This window comes from Acromyrmex echinatior, chromosome 17 (genome assembly GCF_024713525.1).
Source record: "Acromyrmex echinatior isolate Ae372 chromosome 17, ASM2471352v2, whole genome shotgun sequence".
Lineage (NCBI taxonomy): Eukaryota > Metazoa > Arthropoda > Insecta > Hymenoptera > Formicidae > Acromyrmex > Acromyrmex echinatior.
Window position 1 is genome coordinate 8,231,729 of NC_141868.1, and position 19,444 is coordinate 8,251,172.

Genomic DNA, 19,444 nt, shown 5'->3' on the forward strand with positions numbered 1-19,444 from the left:
TGTATAAAAGAGCCGTATAGCGTTTATATTATACATATATATATATATAACAAGCCGTTGTAGCTAGCAATCGTATATATATGTATATAGCTTTTGAAAGACACGGCTGAACACTATGTCGCTGTAAGCTATGTATTTCTTAACGACAACAACAACGTGAAAACGTTCACTGCCAAATTGTGATAAACGTGAGAGATCCCACCTAGCCAGGAGCGTTTTCTTGACTTCTGATCGCATTGACCAATCGTTTTCGCGCCCCATCCACTCTCCTGTTTTCCACAATCTTCCCCATTACAAGAGTTCACTCCCTCGTGTAATCATAATAATAATATAATAATAATAATAAATAGTTACCGCGCATCCAATCCGATCATAGTCATCTATTTTTCCTTAAATAAAGCTAGACTAATCTAGACGAGGAGGAACGAAGAAGTTAGTCTCGACCAATGCAGCTAGAAACGAAGGAAAACCGCTCTCCCCTATTTTAAACGCCACGATTATGGCCGTATTTTAAAGCGACAGAAAGATATTGTAGAGCGAAGCGATATTTTTAAACGGGGCACGTTTTACCTGTCGAGAGAAGGAAACGAGAGAGATAAAAGAGGGGAAAGGAAGAATCATCCGGACCGCCTTTTTAGCGCTCTTCTAATTGTATGTTTATTATGTGTACAGTGCCTTTGTATCTTAAATGAGACAAGTCTCCCCCTCGTCCCTCGGAGAAGGCACTCGACTCGTGACTCGAGCAAAATTTTCCGAGCATCCTCGACAAGGAAATAATATTTATTGGCTCGAAAGAAGAGTTATAATCGCAATATTAAACCATCATTGTTTTAACATGTTACGAATTCTCCACAATGTAAATTAGAAGGGATATAATTTAAAATAGAAATTGATTATTGAGAAAAAATTTAAGAGATCAATTCTCTTATTATTAAATATAAATTTATTGCGAAAAAAGAAAATCTTGAATTAATCAAGTAGACAAGATTTTGTCTTTTAAATATAACAATGTCCAATTATCTATCTAAATTTTTTCTATAAATGACATATAATTGACATTTTTTATCTTTGAAATTCTTCAGAGAATGCGAAATTTTGCTTTGAATGATAATCAGTTAACGGTTCAACGAAGTAGATGCATTGATCTGAGGGAAAGGGAGGCGCGCGGTCCTTCCTACGTGTCGTGACGTTCTTCTGACTAGGTTCATAATTGTAATGAATTGTCTAATGATTAATATGTAAAATTAGATTAATTATTCGAGTATGTTGTAAAAGTCGTGTACAGAACCGGCCGATCGAATCGGTGCGGGAAGGTGCGGCCCGTCGAAATCGCGCGGCGGCGGCCACCCTGTAGCTAGCCTTATTATGATTATCATTATTGCCATTATTATCATGGATTATTATTACGATTATAAATATTGTGTTTACCGTAATAATGTGTAATATACGAGGTTACACAGAACCAGAGACGTTTGTGCATTTCCACCTGTCACCGACTATAATTAATAATTATATTAGTGTAATAATAATGCCTTTTACAGTGAGCATATTATGATGCTGTTCTGTGATAAAATTAACAATCGTCAGCTTCTTCGTTATATTCACAGTGGTGTTATTAATTCTTCTTATCATTTCGAAGTAGCCGAGTGTTAGAATCATTTTGCTGTAAAAAGCGAAAAGTTGTGATTAAAGTTCCATTTGAAAAAGAGCGTAACTCATGTTTGTATAAGATCGATTATTTATTATAAGTGCTATATACATTCAATATTTTGTGGCAAGATGACACGGAAATGAAATTGGACAGAACTTTCCAAGACCTGAATGTCTGCTCAAATACTTGTCGCGCTTATCCGTCAGATTGGTGTAAAGGTTTATCGCTTTTTCTATCAATATTGATGTTATTTTACTATTAGCATATATTGTATGTTTTATTTTTTAAAAGAGAATTGAAATATAATTCTTTCTAGATGAAATACATGTGCTTCAGATAGACTACCTTAATGAATCAGAAATGTAAATGCGCAACTTTGTTCCCAATTGTTGAGACTTTTCGCACCAATCTGGCAGCGTCGGCAAAGTAATACACGGAGACTTATTCTTGAAGATTCTCGATCTACGTTCTTCGTATTGCCTGCTTTCTGATTTGCTTGCGACGTGCCTGGACCACACCATAGACCACTGCAGCGAGGCTGCGGCAGGTGCTCCTGTGTCTGGGAGTGCCCTCCTGTTGTAGAGTAGCTTTGCCCAATACAAAATACGTCTCCATCGTGCCCTTCCCCTTCACCTCGATTAGCCCGCGTTTCTGCGTCTGATAACCCCTCGATTCTAGAAACTATTCACATATGATGAAGATAAATTAGCGCGATAAGATCAATTTTCTCTCATTATTTTAGAGAATAAAATATGAAGTTGAAAAAGAAATGCATAAGATATAGATTGCATGACAATTTTAGTAAAGCATCGTTTCCTGTATTTATTAGCTTCCAAATGACGTGCAAAAAATTAAAAAAAAAACTGATTAGAAATATTTTTAATTGAAATATTTTAGTTGGAATCGAATATTGTACATTATTCATTTCAATAGATTTTTCATTAATCTAATAATATTTTTCCACAAAGGAACAATTTGTATATATATATAAAAACATAAGATAACTTTTTAAAAGTCATTATTGTGACTATTATTATTATTACCCTGGCAATGTCGTGCGGAACTTGTATCTTGCCCATCACACCGGTGGAATCCATCCTGGAAGCTTCATTTACGGTGTTACCCCATATATCGAAGACTGGCTTTCGTGCCCCAATCACACCACCTACGAGAGGTCCACAGCTGATGCCTACTCGCAGATCGAAGTTGTTGAATGAGTGAACGTTCACATCTTCGAGACGATGACGCATGGCCACCGCATAGTCCACCAGTCTACACAAGTGCTCCATATCATCGCCGTTATTATCCTGCCATTCGAATTTTATTTTTATATATTATTTTGTGCGCATTAAGCTTTATGAGGGTCTTAATCACTCATCACAGATTCATGTTGTCAGATGTAAACACATAGATAATAAAAATTCTTGTAAAAAATATATTAAAGATATATATATTAAAACAGTAATATTTTTCAAGAAAACAATATTTGCACTTGATAGAGTACATTGTAAAATATATTAAACATTTTCCTTTTATTTCGAAATAAAATTATATTTACTTGAATTCGACAGCTATCATATAACTTGATTCTTTTTCTGATTAGACATAATTCAGTTTCAAATGTATGGTTATTTTATTGATTGCCGGAACACAAGAGAAATTTTTAGTATACAAGAGAAAATTTTATGAAGTTATTCTATTGCAAATGTGTTACTTAAAAAATATATTTTTATACAGTTTGTGAAAATTTTCTGACATCACGATTCAAGATGATGTAGTTAATAGACAGGAATCTTAATACATAGAGTGTCCCAAAATAATTGTCAAATATTTTATGGGCAGGTAGAGCGGACTAAATTGAATCCTCTACCATTTTGCAATGTTCGCAATAATTAACAAAATGTTAATTATTAAAAATTGCCGAAATTTGGTCTTCAATAATTTTTTACTCAAATACTATCAACTTTACAGAAAAATTGCAAAAGATCAAATTGTTTATTTTCTTCTCATAGAACTCTAAGAATTTTTTTCAAAATTTTTTAATACCGTATTTTCTTGTTAAAAATAAGAAAATGTAGTAAGTACTAAAAAGTTGATAAAAAAGGAATTTTTAGCAAAAAGAAATTCGGTAATTTTATAATATCCTCATATATCTCGTTAAAGTGCATATTATATATTGCATTGTATTATATTTTATATTATTATTACGATTTGGCTTGGATTCAGACCCGACGCGGCCATATAGGTGGCTCCGACCGTCTTTATCTTCTCGATGCAGTGAAAAGGAGTCTCATCCAGTAATTCATCGAAATCAGCTTGCAAGAAATTACATGTCAAAACATCAATATTACGAAAATATGAAGAACATATGCGAAGAATATATACAAGGGATAAATAAAATAATATGAATATCTTAGAAATATACTACCTTGTTTTAATAAGAAGATATGGCGCGTACACCATTTGTCTTTCATATAGAAATCAGTCTTGTTAGAATAGAATTAGGCGTACTTAAATAGTGTATCAACTGTTACAACGCAATGTTATATCATTCTTCTTAAAGAACATTTAATAGCTTCAAAGATGTTGAAGGAGGTAATTTCATTCTGCTCTTCAAAATTACAAATGATATTTAAATTGCATTGACCAAGAAAGACCGAATTGAAGTTTTGGAGAACAGAAGGCAATTTTAGAAAATAAAGTGAGAAAAAAATTCCCTCCTCCAATACCATTTATATCACTTATTAAACAATTGAAAGATGTTCTAAATTGTTTGATTGATACAAACTATTCAAACATTGAATGATTATTCTTAACAAGACTAAAATGTGTATTAAAAACAAATTATATTATAGATCTTTCTTATTAATGAAACAAGTAATAAAATGAATAGTGTATTTGCTATTCATATTATTTTATCTATTCCCTGTACATTGATTTTATTGTTAATATCATAAACAGCTAATTAACAATCGCTGTACCGATGATCTCATTAAGGAGACGAATGCACTCCATTCCCTTGTTCACGTCTTCTGAATAAAATTCCGTGAAGTTTGGCACACTGGCGAACATCACGCCGACCTTGTCCCGCGATTGTGAGTAGAGTTCCTGCATTGACGAGGAGATATTAGTAATAACACAGCGTATTTGCTTGTTAAATAAATAAGATTGGGCCTTACTTCCGGCGCGCGATCTGCCGTGAGGAAGTGATGTGCCACGTGATCTGGCAGAATGTTCTTCAGAAGCTGCATATTGTTATGTCGCGACTCAATCATGTCGCTCAACTCTCGTTCGGCCTGCTGCTTCCATAAGAAGTCCAGGCGCGACGTCACCTCCACTAATCTGCCATGGTACGTCACCATCACGAGGAAGACCGTCAGGAAGGTCAACATTTGAGCTGGTAGGGATATCGCCGATCTGGAAGACAAATTAAGAGCAGACGAGGGATGAATGTTGCACATTCCGATCAATATTAATTAAAAATTAATTTTATACTTCTGTTTCATTACATATTTCCACGACTTTACTGCATAAAAATTTGCAGTAATTAATGGAGCTATTATACATTTTCTTGCAAAAAATCAAATGTTTCATTATATACTTAAGGCTGAGGAAAATTTGAAACGTGAAAGTTGTATATTGTCTCCAATATTTCCCTAGTAAAAAAATAGTTCTTATAAATCTATAATATTTTTTAAGGCTCCTGACAACTCATCAAATTAATGACGTCAGAAGTGAGAAAACACTTAACAAAAATTTTCTTTATTGTTTCTTTCACTTCTGACGTCACAATCTAAGGATGGCTGCAATGAGTAAGCAGGAACCTTAAGAATTTATTATATTTTTAATTTATGTAAATTTAAAAAAAAAATACTTCATATTTTTCAAATTTTATAAGTTTTTCAGAAATTATAGAATGAAAAATCTTGGAAATCTTAGAATATTTCGCATATAGACAAATTCTAAAAAGCTATAGACTTTCTTAGCACTTCTAAAAAGTGTTCTATTTGTATAAAAAATTTAAGAAATTTTTTAAAAAGTTATTAAAATTACACAGAAATTCTGAAAAACTATATAAAAAAATGTTTTCGAAATAAAATTTATTATACATATATTGATATGAGTGACTTACACGTTTCTTTCTCTCTCCGTGAACATGTCCTTGCACACAACAAGGATCAGCACCGCGTACACCACAACGATTGCTGCGGCTAGCGCAGTTTTCACCAGGTAATACAACTTCAAGGCTGAAGCGAGCGCGATCAAACACAAGATCCATGTGAATACCATATATTCCGGTCGGATGCAGTCGGTCTCCTCAAGCTCATCAGGACTCATCAGAGCCAATCGTTTTGGGCGGGCTTGATTCTCCTCTCCAACTACGGAGAGGATCTTTCTTTGGGAACCTACTTCGATGTCGCGTTTGCGTGCGACTCGTCTGTAATGCCGGCTTCCGATTTCTGGCTTCCCGTAATGCTGCTCGTACCTGCGATAATATTATTTGTCAGGAAGTCATAATCAGTAATTTCACTTATCATAATTTATAAAATAATACTCCAACCGACGTTTGCAAGTAAATATAATCAACATTATCTTTTTTTCATGTAATATCCACAATACACACCTGTAGAATCTAAAAAATTCCCTCCTGCTTTTTCCAGGCTCCCTGTCGTTCACTACCCGAGTCAGCTTCAGCTCAATATTACTGGAGCCCGTTTCCAGAGTGTTGTTCTCCGTCGAGGGAACGGTTTTTCCTCCCTCGGTGGACTCATCACTCAGAGCAGCTTCTAGAAACGTAAGGACAAAGTGGTCCAGGCCTGACCTTTCGGTGGTCGCCGTTAACTTCTCCTGCACCGGAAGTGGTGCTGCCATGATTGTCGTCGGTATCTGCTGTTGTTCGAGCACCATCACTTCCTGGTAAGGACGTACCGTGATGGGACAAGTCAGCACGCCAATGATGGACGTTAACGTCATTAAAGTGATGACACCGCAGATGAAGATAGTGCGGTGCTTTTTATTGTGCACCAGCATCGATGATGTGTGCTGCAGGTACGTCGGCATGCCCTTGAATTCTTCTGCCATCACTAGGATTGATGACGCCACCAAGATCACCGTGGTCACCAGCAACGAGATCAGGAGAATCATGCAACTACAATATTAATGAAATTGAATAAAGTTATTAATATATCATCGTACGCGGCATTATTAGATATTATAATATATTATATTAATTAGATATAAGCTATGATGAACAGTCAAATTAGTAATACATGAAAATAAATAAGATTTAATTTCTCCCCAAAACAAGAAGATAATTTTTCGATGTATTTTATAAGTTTATTCTATCGACTGCATGTTATTTAATTAAAAAATATTTCTGTTCAAATATACTTTGCAAAAATTTTTTATGCGATAAATACGAATCTTAATATTTAAAGAGATATAAATATAACATAAGAATCTTAAGTTGAATATTTTATTAGAAATTAGATAATAAAAAAGGAATTATTTATTTCCAAGAAATCATATTTTATTCGTAGGAAAATTTGTATTTCTAAAGTGAGGAAGTTGACAGTTAATTAATTAATTTTTAATTTGCTACTTACTCAGACAAGATTATGGCCTGACAAATGGCAATGAAGAGCCATATGACGAAGCAGCATATCATATTGGACTTGAACATGTCCTCTCGCAATTGGTCGAACTGAAGAACAAAGTACGATATAATTAATTAATATACAAATATTCCACAATTCACTTTTTAATGAAAAATTCAAATTTGTGTACCCTGATGGAAAATATTTTAAATTTTTTAATATAATTTTTCAAAATTTCGGATGTATATTAATTTTTTTATCAAATCAGACATAGAATTAAACCTATAGAATTAACAATAAGAAAATAAACAATAATGCATCAATGAAAAATCATTATCACCTTGGATTCCAGACTCTCGTCGTTATAGCGCAAAGTCCACGTGTTTATGTTTGCTGATCTCATACGTTTGTTACTGGCAGTTTCGATAGCACCCTTCTTCTCAACGGCTGTCGTCGAGGCTGCTTTGTTGCTCGGTTTGGCTGGTTGGCCATTCTCTTCTTCTAAGTACTCGGACTCCAAGTTACTCACCGATGTAGCCGTGTTTAGCTATAATTATAAGACAAATAAAATAAATAACATTTGTCACTAATCACATTTGTTTAATTAATAGTACATCTAATTATTATTAATTAAATAATTAGTATAATTTTAACGCTTACATTCTCGAACGGAATTTCAGGCGTCCAATCAACCCCAATATCGTCATCCAAGGAACCCGGCGCAGGAGCGCCGGTACTGTTCACGGTTGCATGTGGATTCACTTTGAAACTCTTCTTGTTCTTGTTCGCGGCCAGCTCTTCCTCCGTCCAGACTTTCGGCTTCGATGATTGCCTTCGTCTGGATTTCAGGGGCTCTAACTGCTTGATGAGATACGTCTCAACGTTTCTGTCCTTTAAATAATTGTCCCGCTCGCAGCCATAGCCGGGTTCCACCTCATAAACGTCGTTCAGGCACTTGAGCGTGTCGGCGGAAATATGTACCCTCCTGTAACAAGAAAATCCCTCGTTTCGCTTGTAAATGTTGTAGACCAAATGAGATGAAGCAAATTTAAAGGATTAAATGCCTTGAAAAATTGTAAGTGTACGTGGATCTTTTTAAAGATAACTAATAGGTGATTGTAAAAATCTGAGTGTAGATTAACAGTTGATTATTAATCATTTACTTTTATAATACGTGATATACTCTGTATTATAAATTTCTTTTTTATACCCCGGTATTCCTCCACTTTCGAGATGGTTTGCAAGTGTCACGTCGTATGACCACACATCGAACTGCCATTTTCGCAAACCCAACACTCCGCACAGTACCGATCCACTGTGGATTCCTATCCTCATGTTTAAATCCACCTGCGCCAGAGAAAGATGAAGGAAATTTCGAATTAAATACGTTTAAAATACAACTTTATTTTTATTAGACATTAGATTAATACTTCATTTTTACTTTAGATATTTTTAAGATACTTGATTGAGAAAGTGACCAAATAAAATTTAGACTTGTGATATAAACAGCGTAAACATTACAAATTCGATCAACAAAAAGTGTATCAGTTTCAAAGAAGCTTCATTTTTTATCTGAAAAAAGTTTATACAAAAGAAATATCAGTACCTTCGTGGTAAACCTAACATCTCGTATGGCTTTTATCATATGCAGGCCCATCTCGACGCAGCAGTGAGCGTGATCGCTTCTGGCGATCGGCAGGCCAGAAATGCAGTAATAACAGTCGCCAAGGAGTTTTATGCGCAGACAGTGATTCTCTGCCGAGAGTTTGTCGAAACGGGCGAAGAGGTCGTTCAAGACCTTCACCAGTTCTTGAGCGCTGCACTGACTCGCCAGAGCTTCAAACAAATTATTGTGAATCGTCACCAGACGTATCATACAGCTTTACATAATTTATATTTTACATATAGTTAATTAATTTAAATATTATATTTTATTTAACATGTAAATATTTGTATATATTATATATGGGATAGACAGAATAACGTAAATACCTGAGAAATATATCATCTACTTGGTTTATAAATAAGAAGTCGCTCTACTGAAAAAAATCACAGTTGCATGATGAAATCATGTAATTAAAACATGTAAATCGTGTAATAAATTGTTCCAAATCAGTAGGCGTAATTTTTTAAAAATCACATGATGATATGTTTTTTCTTCTATTTCTATCATTCAATTCTTTAAAATTCGATAACTATAAAATCACATAATGGATGAAATTATTTTTAATATCATGTGATTTTAAAATTATATGATTTAAAAAAAAATCACGTACTAATTTAGAATAATCCGTTACGTGACTTACATGTTTTAATTACATGATTTCATCATGTAACGTTGTGACATGGTTTTTTTCAGTAGGGTGGCCTACCATTTGTCTTTAATAAAGATTCTATTCTTGGAACAGTGTCATACACGGTTGAATAATGTAGCAACAGTGCAACATTATATTATTCTTTCAGTAAAACTTCTTCTAATTGTTTCAAAGATATTGCAAGAGGAAATCTGTTTCTCACTCTGCTCTTCAAAATTACAAATAATTAAAATCAGACGATTACATTGGCCAAGAAAGATGTTGGAGTTTTGGAAAGCAGAAGACAATTTTGAGAAAGAAAAATAAAGCGAGAAGAAAATTCTTCCTCCAACATCATATATATAAACAATTAAAAGATGCTCTGCTAAAAGATTAGTACAACGTTCCATTAATATTAAGTGACTATTTCAACAAGAATAGAATGTGTATTAAAAGTAAATGATGGGCCAATCTCTTGTTAATAAAACAAGTAGAAAAATAAATAGTTTTTTAGGTGTTTATTTTATCTATCTTCTATACATTAAATTGAGTGAAATTCTTTCTTCTACATCGAGGCTCTTAATCGAGCGTAGCGTACCCGTGAATCCTTTGATGTCAGCGAATAGAATACTGACGTTCTCGTAACGGTGGATGTATATCCGGTGAAACTGATTCGGCGTGAACGATATCGTCCCACCTCGTGCCGTCTCGCGGGCGATGTCGCGGATCATTTCCTTGGCGACAAAGTCGGGCAACACTTAAACGGAATTAATTATTGATTATCTTTTCATAACACGTGTTAATCAGTGCGATGGTAAAATATAAAAATGTAAGTGCTCGAGATTCTGCGAAATCTCTTGACCGAGTCAGAATAAAGATTTCTCTTTATTAACGAGACGATCATTCGTCATAAAGATTCTTCTTTAAGTAGCCTTCTAATTAATTCTCTTGAATGTTAAAAAGAAACACATCTCCAACGAAGTTGAATCTGAAAAATAAGACTCATCAGTCATCCATTTCCACTACTGAAGTTCAACTACTGGGTAGCTTCGCAATCTTGCAGGCTTACGATTTTGACTAACTAAGCTGACATTATTCCGGCATCAATTTACTGAAAAAACAAACAATCCTATGGCGTTACGAGAGCGATGATAGTGGGTCAGAGATGATATTTATGTAATCCAGCGTAATGTACCCCGACGACGGGGTATATTTTAATAGCGGCCGCTAAGAACGACGGATCGATATATCGGGTGGGATCAGCGACGTAACACGCAAAAGGCTATTGGAAAAACGTGCGTCCAACCGGCGCAATCGGCCGAGAGAGTGTCTAGTGACCCTTTTTGACACTCGGCCGAGCAAGTTACACGGACGAGCGGTGGCGAGTTACCCACCGCGTGTTACGATAAATATGCACATAAATACCCAGCCTAGTTACAACCCCCGTGGCGACGTTTCGCGCCGTCTTTTCTTCTCGAAAGCTGCGAGAAATGCTCTGAAAGATTCCCTCTAGTTTCACCAAAGGAATGGTCGAGGATACTCTAGTCCATCGGAGATACTCTAATCTCGTTTTTCTAAGGTTTTGGCTCAAGGCACGAGGCAAAAAATCTTTTATACGTCGGTATAAAAATCTCAACTCTCGCGTCTTGAGCCTCGCAATTATTCTATTTCAAGCTACTTCGAGCAAAGAAAGAAGAAATCACACTTACTTCGTCAGGGACGTAACTTAAACATTTTTATTTCACGTCCAAGATGTTTCAGGATGTTAAAATTATTAAGTGGATAATTTTTACTGTAATTTTAAGTGCAAAAGAGAAAAAGTAGGATAGCCCGAAACTGAACTTTTTACCTGAGAGCAACAGCTTTTCTTGTCGATTGTTCTCATTCTGCGTGCGTTGTCGCGTTTCTGTAGAACGATGGGTCTCCAAGAAAGCCTGCCGTTGTCCCCGGTCCGTCAAGTACTTGGTGTACATGCCGGCCAGGTTCACGGCCAGGTACAGCAGCACGTTTGTCGTCAGCATGCGGATGATACACGCGGCGTCTTGCAGCTGCAGGAAAGTCAAGATCATTTAAAATAATTTAGTTAAAATAAGTGAAAATAATATAATACACTGAGGAACAAATTTTGAGGAACTCATTTTTTTGTTTCTCAGCAAGGCTTTTGTAGGGCTTTTTTGAACAAAATTCTCTTAATTTTTTTTAAACTCCGCTTTGAATATCTTCAAGCTTAAAATTGATACTTTCGCATGGCATTAACGAAACTTAGAAAAAATTTTGCTGCCAATACTTCCTCAATATAATTACAGCTAATAAAATTAAAGTTTTATCACAGCTAAACAAACTAAATATTTACAGTTGGATCAAGAAGGATTGAAACTATAAATCAGAAATTAAATTCAAACATAAAATTACAATCAGAATTTAATAAAATTTAATGCATAATAAAAGATCATTCATCTCTCTCTCTCTCTGAAATAATTTAATACCCTCCCTCTTATTAAATCTAAATACTTTACTTCATCCTCAATCATTATTCCTAACCAATTAATCTATTGAAAATTCATCAATATCTTTATTTTCTATTAACATGAGCTGAAGCTCAATTTGAAGCTTAATTGAAATACCTTATATATTAATTAGTCAAATTCTTTAATTTACTTTTCATTTTTCATTATCCCATCTACAATAACGTTTTTATTCGAACAATGAAACAATAAGAGGGAGAATTCGTAATATGAATTAAATAAATCTCTTGAGAAAACTTTGAATGGAAGTTCTAGAAACTGATGTACGATATGTCTTCTCACGTATGTGGAGTCCCGCAGGAGACTTATGCCGGCCATCACCATGTGTGTTAGCGCCGTTCCATAGCCGGCGAGGACGCACCATCGCAGCGGCAGAGGCAGCATCGCATAGGGCGCGTATACGACGAAGAGGATGTACCACATAAGCCGCTGCTGCGTGGTGAAATTCAGACCGGCACCTATGAAACCTGTAAACGGCCACGAGAAGCGACATCACTTGCGAAGGCATTCGATTCTTTCTTCTGGTGGGTGTACATTAAGAGAAAAACGCACTGAGTTTTAATAAACAGTCGTTTGGTACTAGCATAACATTTGTTTATGGAAAATAAATATTTGCTAAATAAACAATGTAATAGTTAAATTAAATTATTGATTTTTGTACCAAATAAATATGTTTACACTTAGAAATACAGAAATGCCTTATACAAAACACTTTATCCGAGAGACATTTTGGAAACGTTATTATTATGTTACAATAGGATATTGCATTTTCTGCGTATTACTAAGGTCTTTGAAGGTCTGTTCTGTATAGGACAGGAATGACTTGAACGCGAACGGAAATTGTTTAAATAATTATTTTCGTGAGCATCTCAAAATAAGCCCAATCAAATTACCAGCTACGATCTCCATTTTTTTCACGCTCTGATAAATGTTCGCTCGATTTTAGTTGGTCAGTAGAGCAAGACGCCATTCGATTCAACTGCGGAATCGATACAGCGAAATTGCTTAGAACGATGTTAAAGTTTTGTCGTCCTTGTTAAAGTTGAGAGCCAAGTTATCAAGTTCCAAAGTTTTTACACTCAAAATTCAATTGAAACAATCATGGCTTCTTTATATACATTCTTTCTGAAGAGAAAGGGTCAGTAATTCCTTTCTTTGAATTACTGTTTCTTAAATCAATAATTTTGTTTACGAAACCAAAAGTTTCGTGGAAAAGGGACAAAATCCTTCGCACCAGTCTATTTCCAAATGAAATAATTATAATTGCATCCATTTATATAATTATGGGAATCGATAGGTCAGAATGAGTCGCGTGAGTCTCACCTTGAGAATTTATTAATAACCAAGTGAATATCGAGGCCCAGTACAGATAATTGTTAGAAAAGCAACGCCACCAGCCGAGCACGCAGATCACCAGATTCGCCGCCATGCAACACGCGGCCCACGATAAACCCTCGATGAGTCCTCCGCCATTCGAGTCTCGTTGCCAAAGCCAGATCGCTGTTAGCGTGATCTGCATCGCGATAAAAATCTCTTCCATCACATAGTTTAGCGGAGAAAACATTTATCTATCGGGAATTTTTATCTTTTATTATCTATTCGTTGTAAAATTTTAAAGAGCGATTTAAAATTTAATTAATCTTTATTATGTAGGATAAAATAAAATAATTTTACTTTTATCATACATAAGTTTGTTTAACTTTGTAAAATATAAAAATGTAATTTAGAATCTGTTGGCATTCTCGTATTAAATCAATTTATTCCAGATATAATTGCGATCATTCTGAAACGCTAATAATCCCTCCTAAATTAAATTAGAAAGAAAGAAAAAAAGAAAGAAAGTAAGAAATTTGTTGTGAAAAATATTACTTCAGTTAGAATTCGAACGTGGAAAGTTGAAATCCTGGCTAAGATAATATTTTTCGCAATAAATTTCTTACTTATTTTCTTTCTTTCTTTCTAATTTAATTTAGGGGAGATTATTAGCGTTTCAGAATGATTGTTGAAACCAAATGTTATCGGCTCGTAATTATATATGTAATAAATTGATTTAATAAAAAAATATAATATATTATTTGTAACATCAAAATTTAACCGACCTTGACTGTCTTTTTTAAGGTAATTCTACCAATTTTTTGGAGTAAATCTCACTTCAGAGAAAGAATTTAGAAAAGATATATATATATAATTACTATTAATAATACATATATAATTGTTTAATTTTATAGAATATAAAATTGTAGATTATAAGACTTAAGAACTTTTGCAAACTTTTGTAGATTTTTAAAGTTTAAAATATAGATTTCTGCGTAAATGTCCTACATGATTTAGTTAATAAAATTATATATTCTTCGCGATTTTAATGAATATAAAATTAATTTGGATTTATTTCTCGTGCTTCGCATCGCTCACCTTCAAGCTTAGGTCCACGATATTCAACATAATCAAGGACTTCTGTCTTTGCCGATTCGAGTAGAGAAGATAGGACGTCTCCAGCTGCTTGCTGTGAAAACTGTTGGTTAGCGAGGGTAGGAATATTCCTTTGTACAGCATCCCCTTCTTGAAGACATCTACAACCACACGATCGCGCACATTTCCAGTCTTTTCTCTTTCCATTTTTTGTGTCGGATTAAATGCGAAGACATTCTGGGATTGGGATTTCGTACCACGTTGGGTCTGAGCCTCCTCATCGGCTACGGCCTGCTCTGCTCCATCGGCGGCTTCCGGTTCCGCTTTCGAAGTCTCGTCATCATTGGCGGGTACCTCGCCGTCATCCTTCGCTTCGGCAGCGACCTCGGGATCCGTGTTGGACTTCCGATCTTCCCACGCCGCCAGTCCTTCCCGGCCTAGCCTTTCGGAGGTCAATTTCTTCACCGCCTTGATCCATAACTGTTTCCTCGGCGAAATGCTCGACCTGATCCATGATTATCGTGCGTAATATATCGATTCGCCAATTATGACGAAAAAAAAAAAAAATTATTCATAGCATCGTGCAGTGTGAAATTTGCCCACTTATATGTTCTATAAGTCTAGTTGTGTTCCAAAATTTATGCCAGTACTGAAAATCTAAAGTTCACGTGACATAAACTATATCGTTGTAAAGAGAAATATTTTATGCGCGCATTTTGTTTTTGTATCATAAATGTATACGTAATACATGGCGAATTCGATTGCACTGGTGCATATTAAAGCCGTTGTACACTGATTTGATTTGAATATAAAAATGAAATGCAAATATTTCGAATTATGAAATACATATTTTATCTAATAGTACAATAAAATGTATTGTTCACGGTTTAATCGATTTCTATGTTTATAAACATATCTTTACATTATTTTGTGTACTATGGTTTTAATAATGTGTACCAGTGCGCATTGACTGCGTCCAATCGAATTCGCTGTTAGATAAATTACATGGAAAAAAATGATATTGCTGAAATATCTAAAAATTTAACTAAACGCAGATCTGAAAATAATTTTATTCAATCAAAATAATTATGTAGGATGTTTAAACCAGTTGCTGGAATATCAAAATTTTTTGCAATATTGCTTATCATGCTTGAGATTTTTACGAGGGTGAATCAAATATAAACGAGAATTTAATTATTTATTGGACGAGAATAAAAATATAAAAAGAAAAACAAATTATTTTTCTACATAGTTCCCTGCTACAGTAATATATTTTTGCCAGCTGGCAAAAGTATATTAAAATAGCAGGGAACTATGTAGAAAAATAATTTATTTTCTTTATATTTTTATTCTTGTCCAATAAAAAAAAAAAATTTTCATTTATATTTGATCCACTCTCGTAATTATTTTAATGATCCAATAAAATAGTTTTCAGATCTATATCTATAGTTAAATTTTCAGATACTTCAGCAAAATTATATCATTGAGTCACTCCATACAAAAAATTGTTTTTAAATGAATGATTTTCAAATAATTCTCTAATTTTGTGAAAACAAAATCCATTCAGTTTACTAAGTAAAATATTTCTCGATCAGATCGAGCGAATTTCACACTTCGCAGAGAGACGAAGAAGTCGAGAGACGGCGAGTCGACTACTCACTCGTTGATGCTCGTGACATCGCTGTCCAGCATCATGCTCCAGGTCTGTTCTGTAATCATTATCTCCCCGATGATCCGCGGATCACGACTGACCGCTCACGTTGTGATCGTCAGTAAGGCAACAAGTGCCTTAGCATCATCCGGCATTGTTCATAAACACCTTGAATGAAAACTGACTGCGAAGAAGCGACGATTTGTTCGCACCACGGCGACGTTTTTCACGAGACGATAACTCTCCGGCAAAGAGAGACGACTCCGACAAGAGAGATCGGTCGATCCACGATCGCGATCGCGTACGACGGCGGTTGATCGACTCGTTCAACGAGATCCGGCCTGACTCTTTAGCTTCACGACCGGCGGGATGCGAGAGGCGTCTGATCGAAGTGTCATATCTTTTCCTTTCTCCTCAGGGCGTATCGGGTCGTGACGAAAACGCCTCCACGGGGACGCCTACGTACTTTTTTTTTTTCCTCTAACACTTTTTCAAGTGTCCCTTTAACGGCTTTAAGTGTTATCAACTTCTTCGTCAATATTAAAATCAAATCGCGACGGCGCGTCTTCGCGACATACGAGGTATGTGACGAAAAAGAAATGGCACCAAAAGACGAATTATATCTAACTTAGAATTGGAGATATTTTACCAGGAAACCCCAAAAAGTGTTCGCTTCCGATTTTAATATGTTTTGAATATGTTATTTTTTTTATATATAGAAATAAAAGATTTTTTTATAAGGGTTTAATTGCACTTTTAGGGTGCAACATCCTTTTGAAGAAAATCGGGGTTTTCTCTTGAAATGAAGAGGTAGAAAAAAATGTTAAATATAAATAAAATAATAAGATACGTGTACCTTATTTTTTTTCTAGAAAACAACATTATTCAAAGCTCATTAAAATAGGATAGGGACACTTTCATAGGTCTCCTTGTTAGATGAATTATTGCTTCATTTCTTATATACATAATTGCTTAGTGCATGTGTGCGTATTGCTTTGTACAGTGATATAAGTGTACATACAAAAATTATGTAATATACACAAATTATAAATTAAAATTATATAATACATAAAAATTTATTTTAAAAACCAACAAGATAAAATTCTCTTACAAGTAACACTATCCAACTGTCACTCACCAATCTGAAACTAAGTACATTTGTTTAACATTGAAAAATATTGAACCTATTTTCTATTTTTTCCCAAAATCAATTTTAAGAGTTGAAACCACTCTTCAACCACCCCCAAAAATATGTTATCTCGCCACGAAAATTACTCCGAGTATATAGGTGGCAACGAAATATATTTTCGACGAAAATTGTAGAGTTGATGAAGAACTATGATCTTGGAAGTCAAATGTCAAAGTCGTTTGGGGATCAAGATTGATTTTTTCATATTTGGTTGAATTATTAGTAATTAACTAGAATTCTAGTAGAAAAATGAACGATTCAGAATTCTAGTTACAAGATTTCCGATTAAAAGATTTCTATTAAAATTGTCGTGGAAATAACTAACATTTAGTAGATTTAATTAGAAATCTAGTAGACTTAACTAAAATTTTAGATCGTTCATTTTTCATCAGAATTCCAGTTGATTCAACCAAATATTTTTTTCTGTGCAGGATTTAACATATTTAAAATCAGGACTTAATTGCCACCTATATGTTCGGAGTAATTTTAGGCGAGATAACACATTTTTTAGGAATGGTTGAGGGGTGGTTTCAATCACCCTTAAAATTCACTTTGGGAAAAAATAGAAAAACATGGGTTCAATATTTTTCAATGTTAAACAAGTTATGCACAGTTTTATTCAGATTGATGAACGACAGTTGGGTAATGTTACTTGTTAGTAGAACATTCGATAAATTTAATTTTCAGGCAATTATAATAATTAATTAATTAATTACATAATTCTTTTAATTCTTAATAATTGTTGACAATAATTCTGCGACACTTTCTTTTTCACCAATCATCTCGTATTTTTGCGAGACACGAATCCTGAGAATCTTCTTTATATCTTCATTATATATATTTTCATCACGACTCGACGCGTCTTCGGATGAAGAAACGAAGTGTTCAGTCGCGATACGATAGATAGATGAAAAAGTGTATGTTATATGTATATGTACTGTTTATTGAAACTGAAGTACGACAAAATTGTGCTCGCAATAAATTTCATTTTTTATTAATTAATTTATATTGATTAATTTAATCCTGATCAATATTATATATTCAAAATTTTGTATAATTATTTTGAGGATCCGAATAAAATTTTTTAAATTTTTTGATCTGCATAAATTAATTTTTATAATTAATTAGCTAAATTTTAGATACTTCAGTAAAGCTAATCTTTTCACGTAATATTCGCGCGTATCTAATGTACTTTAAATTAATGTTCCTTTGCTTAAAGTTAACATAATTGAATGAATTTCTTTTTGTTTTAAAAATCAAAATTCAAAGACCAAGATTGTAAATTTTTTAATTATTTAAAATTGTAAAAAAACATTTATTGTAAATCATTTTTTACAAAATGGTCGAAGAAACTCCAGGTCTATTGGACTTGCGAAAACCGATTAGGATTAAAAAATAAATTTCACATGTCTAATCCATGAATTTTTATTTGCGCTGCAATTTCAATAAACAGTAATGTAAAATTAGAAAATAATTTGTATGAAACAAATATCGCACGTAACATAAACAGAGGATTGTTTTTTTATACTAATGCTTTTCAATAAAAAAAAGTGTGCTTTTTAAATACGATAAGTAGCTTACCTTAATCGTCAATTCTCAGCAAAGGAAACGAAGGCTTCTTTCTATATATCACGTCCTGGCATCGAGTCTGAGAAAAACTCGAAAATTGCGCGCGCGCTTCTTGACAAGCCGACGAGCGGGATCTACGAGATGTCCACAAAGTTCAACCCGCATCCCCCATCATCGTTGGCTCATCCCCCCTGAATCCGATCTGGAGAAGGGGCGCGATTGTCGACGTAGCCGACAACACTTCAAAATAACATTGCTATTGTTATATTGTATTTGAAAAGAGACCCCTGGTGTAACAATTTTTTAACACTCTAAATTTGTATTCACTTATTGTTAGAAATAATAAAAAGTCTTGATATTGAGTATCAATAAAAAGAAAATGCATGCAAATGATTGAATTATATGTTATTTAAAAATATAAAGGGAGGTGAGGGTATATCTACGCATAACAATGTTATACTGCTGAAAACTAATATCCGTCTAACTTATTATTATCAACCCGTACGATCCCAATTTTAAAATAGAGGCAGTGGTGGCTCGTAGTGGATTTCGTTCGAAT

General features: G+C 34.2%; 1 protein-coding gene across 4 annotated transcripts; it reads right to left on the reverse strand.

Annotated features, from left to right (window-relative positions):
* Window positions 1–1,720: 1,720 nt before the first annotated feature.
* Adcy8 (adenylyl cyclase 78C) lies at window positions 1,721–19,353 on the reverse strand. Of its 4 annotated transcripts, none has more exons than XM_087415120.1 (20): window positions 18,898–19,353; window positions 16,137–16,750; window positions 14,734–14,981; window positions 14,480–14,637; window positions 13,391–13,580; window positions 12,335–12,534; window positions 11,392–11,590; window positions 10,141–10,299; window positions 8,855–9,084; window positions 8,459–8,595; window positions 7,909–8,233; window positions 7,589–7,795; window positions 7,258–7,355; window positions 6,276–6,800; window positions 5,784–6,137; window positions 4,831–5,068; window positions 4,633–4,759; window positions 3,860–3,966; window positions 2,695–2,958; window positions 1,721–2,332 (listed from the first exon to the last, which is right to left on the reverse strand). In XM_087415120.1, exons 2-20 carry the CDS (start codon window positions 16,193–16,195, stop codon window positions 2,114–2,116), a joined length of 4,044 nt encoding a protein of 1,347 aa, XP_087271246.1. In that variant the 5' UTR covers window positions 16,196–16,750; window positions 18,898–19,353; the 3' UTR covers window positions 1,721–2,113. The 4 variants fall into 4 exon arrangements, with proteins under 4 accessions (XP_087271246.1, XP_087271247.1, XP_011053265.2 ...); XM_087415121.1 differs by having other exon boundaries at window positions 16,137–16,628; window positions 18,898–19,109; XM_011054963.2 differs by having other exon boundaries at window positions 12,350–12,534; window positions 18,898–19,109.
* Between the last annotated feature and the right edge of the window lie 91 nt (window positions 19,354–19,444).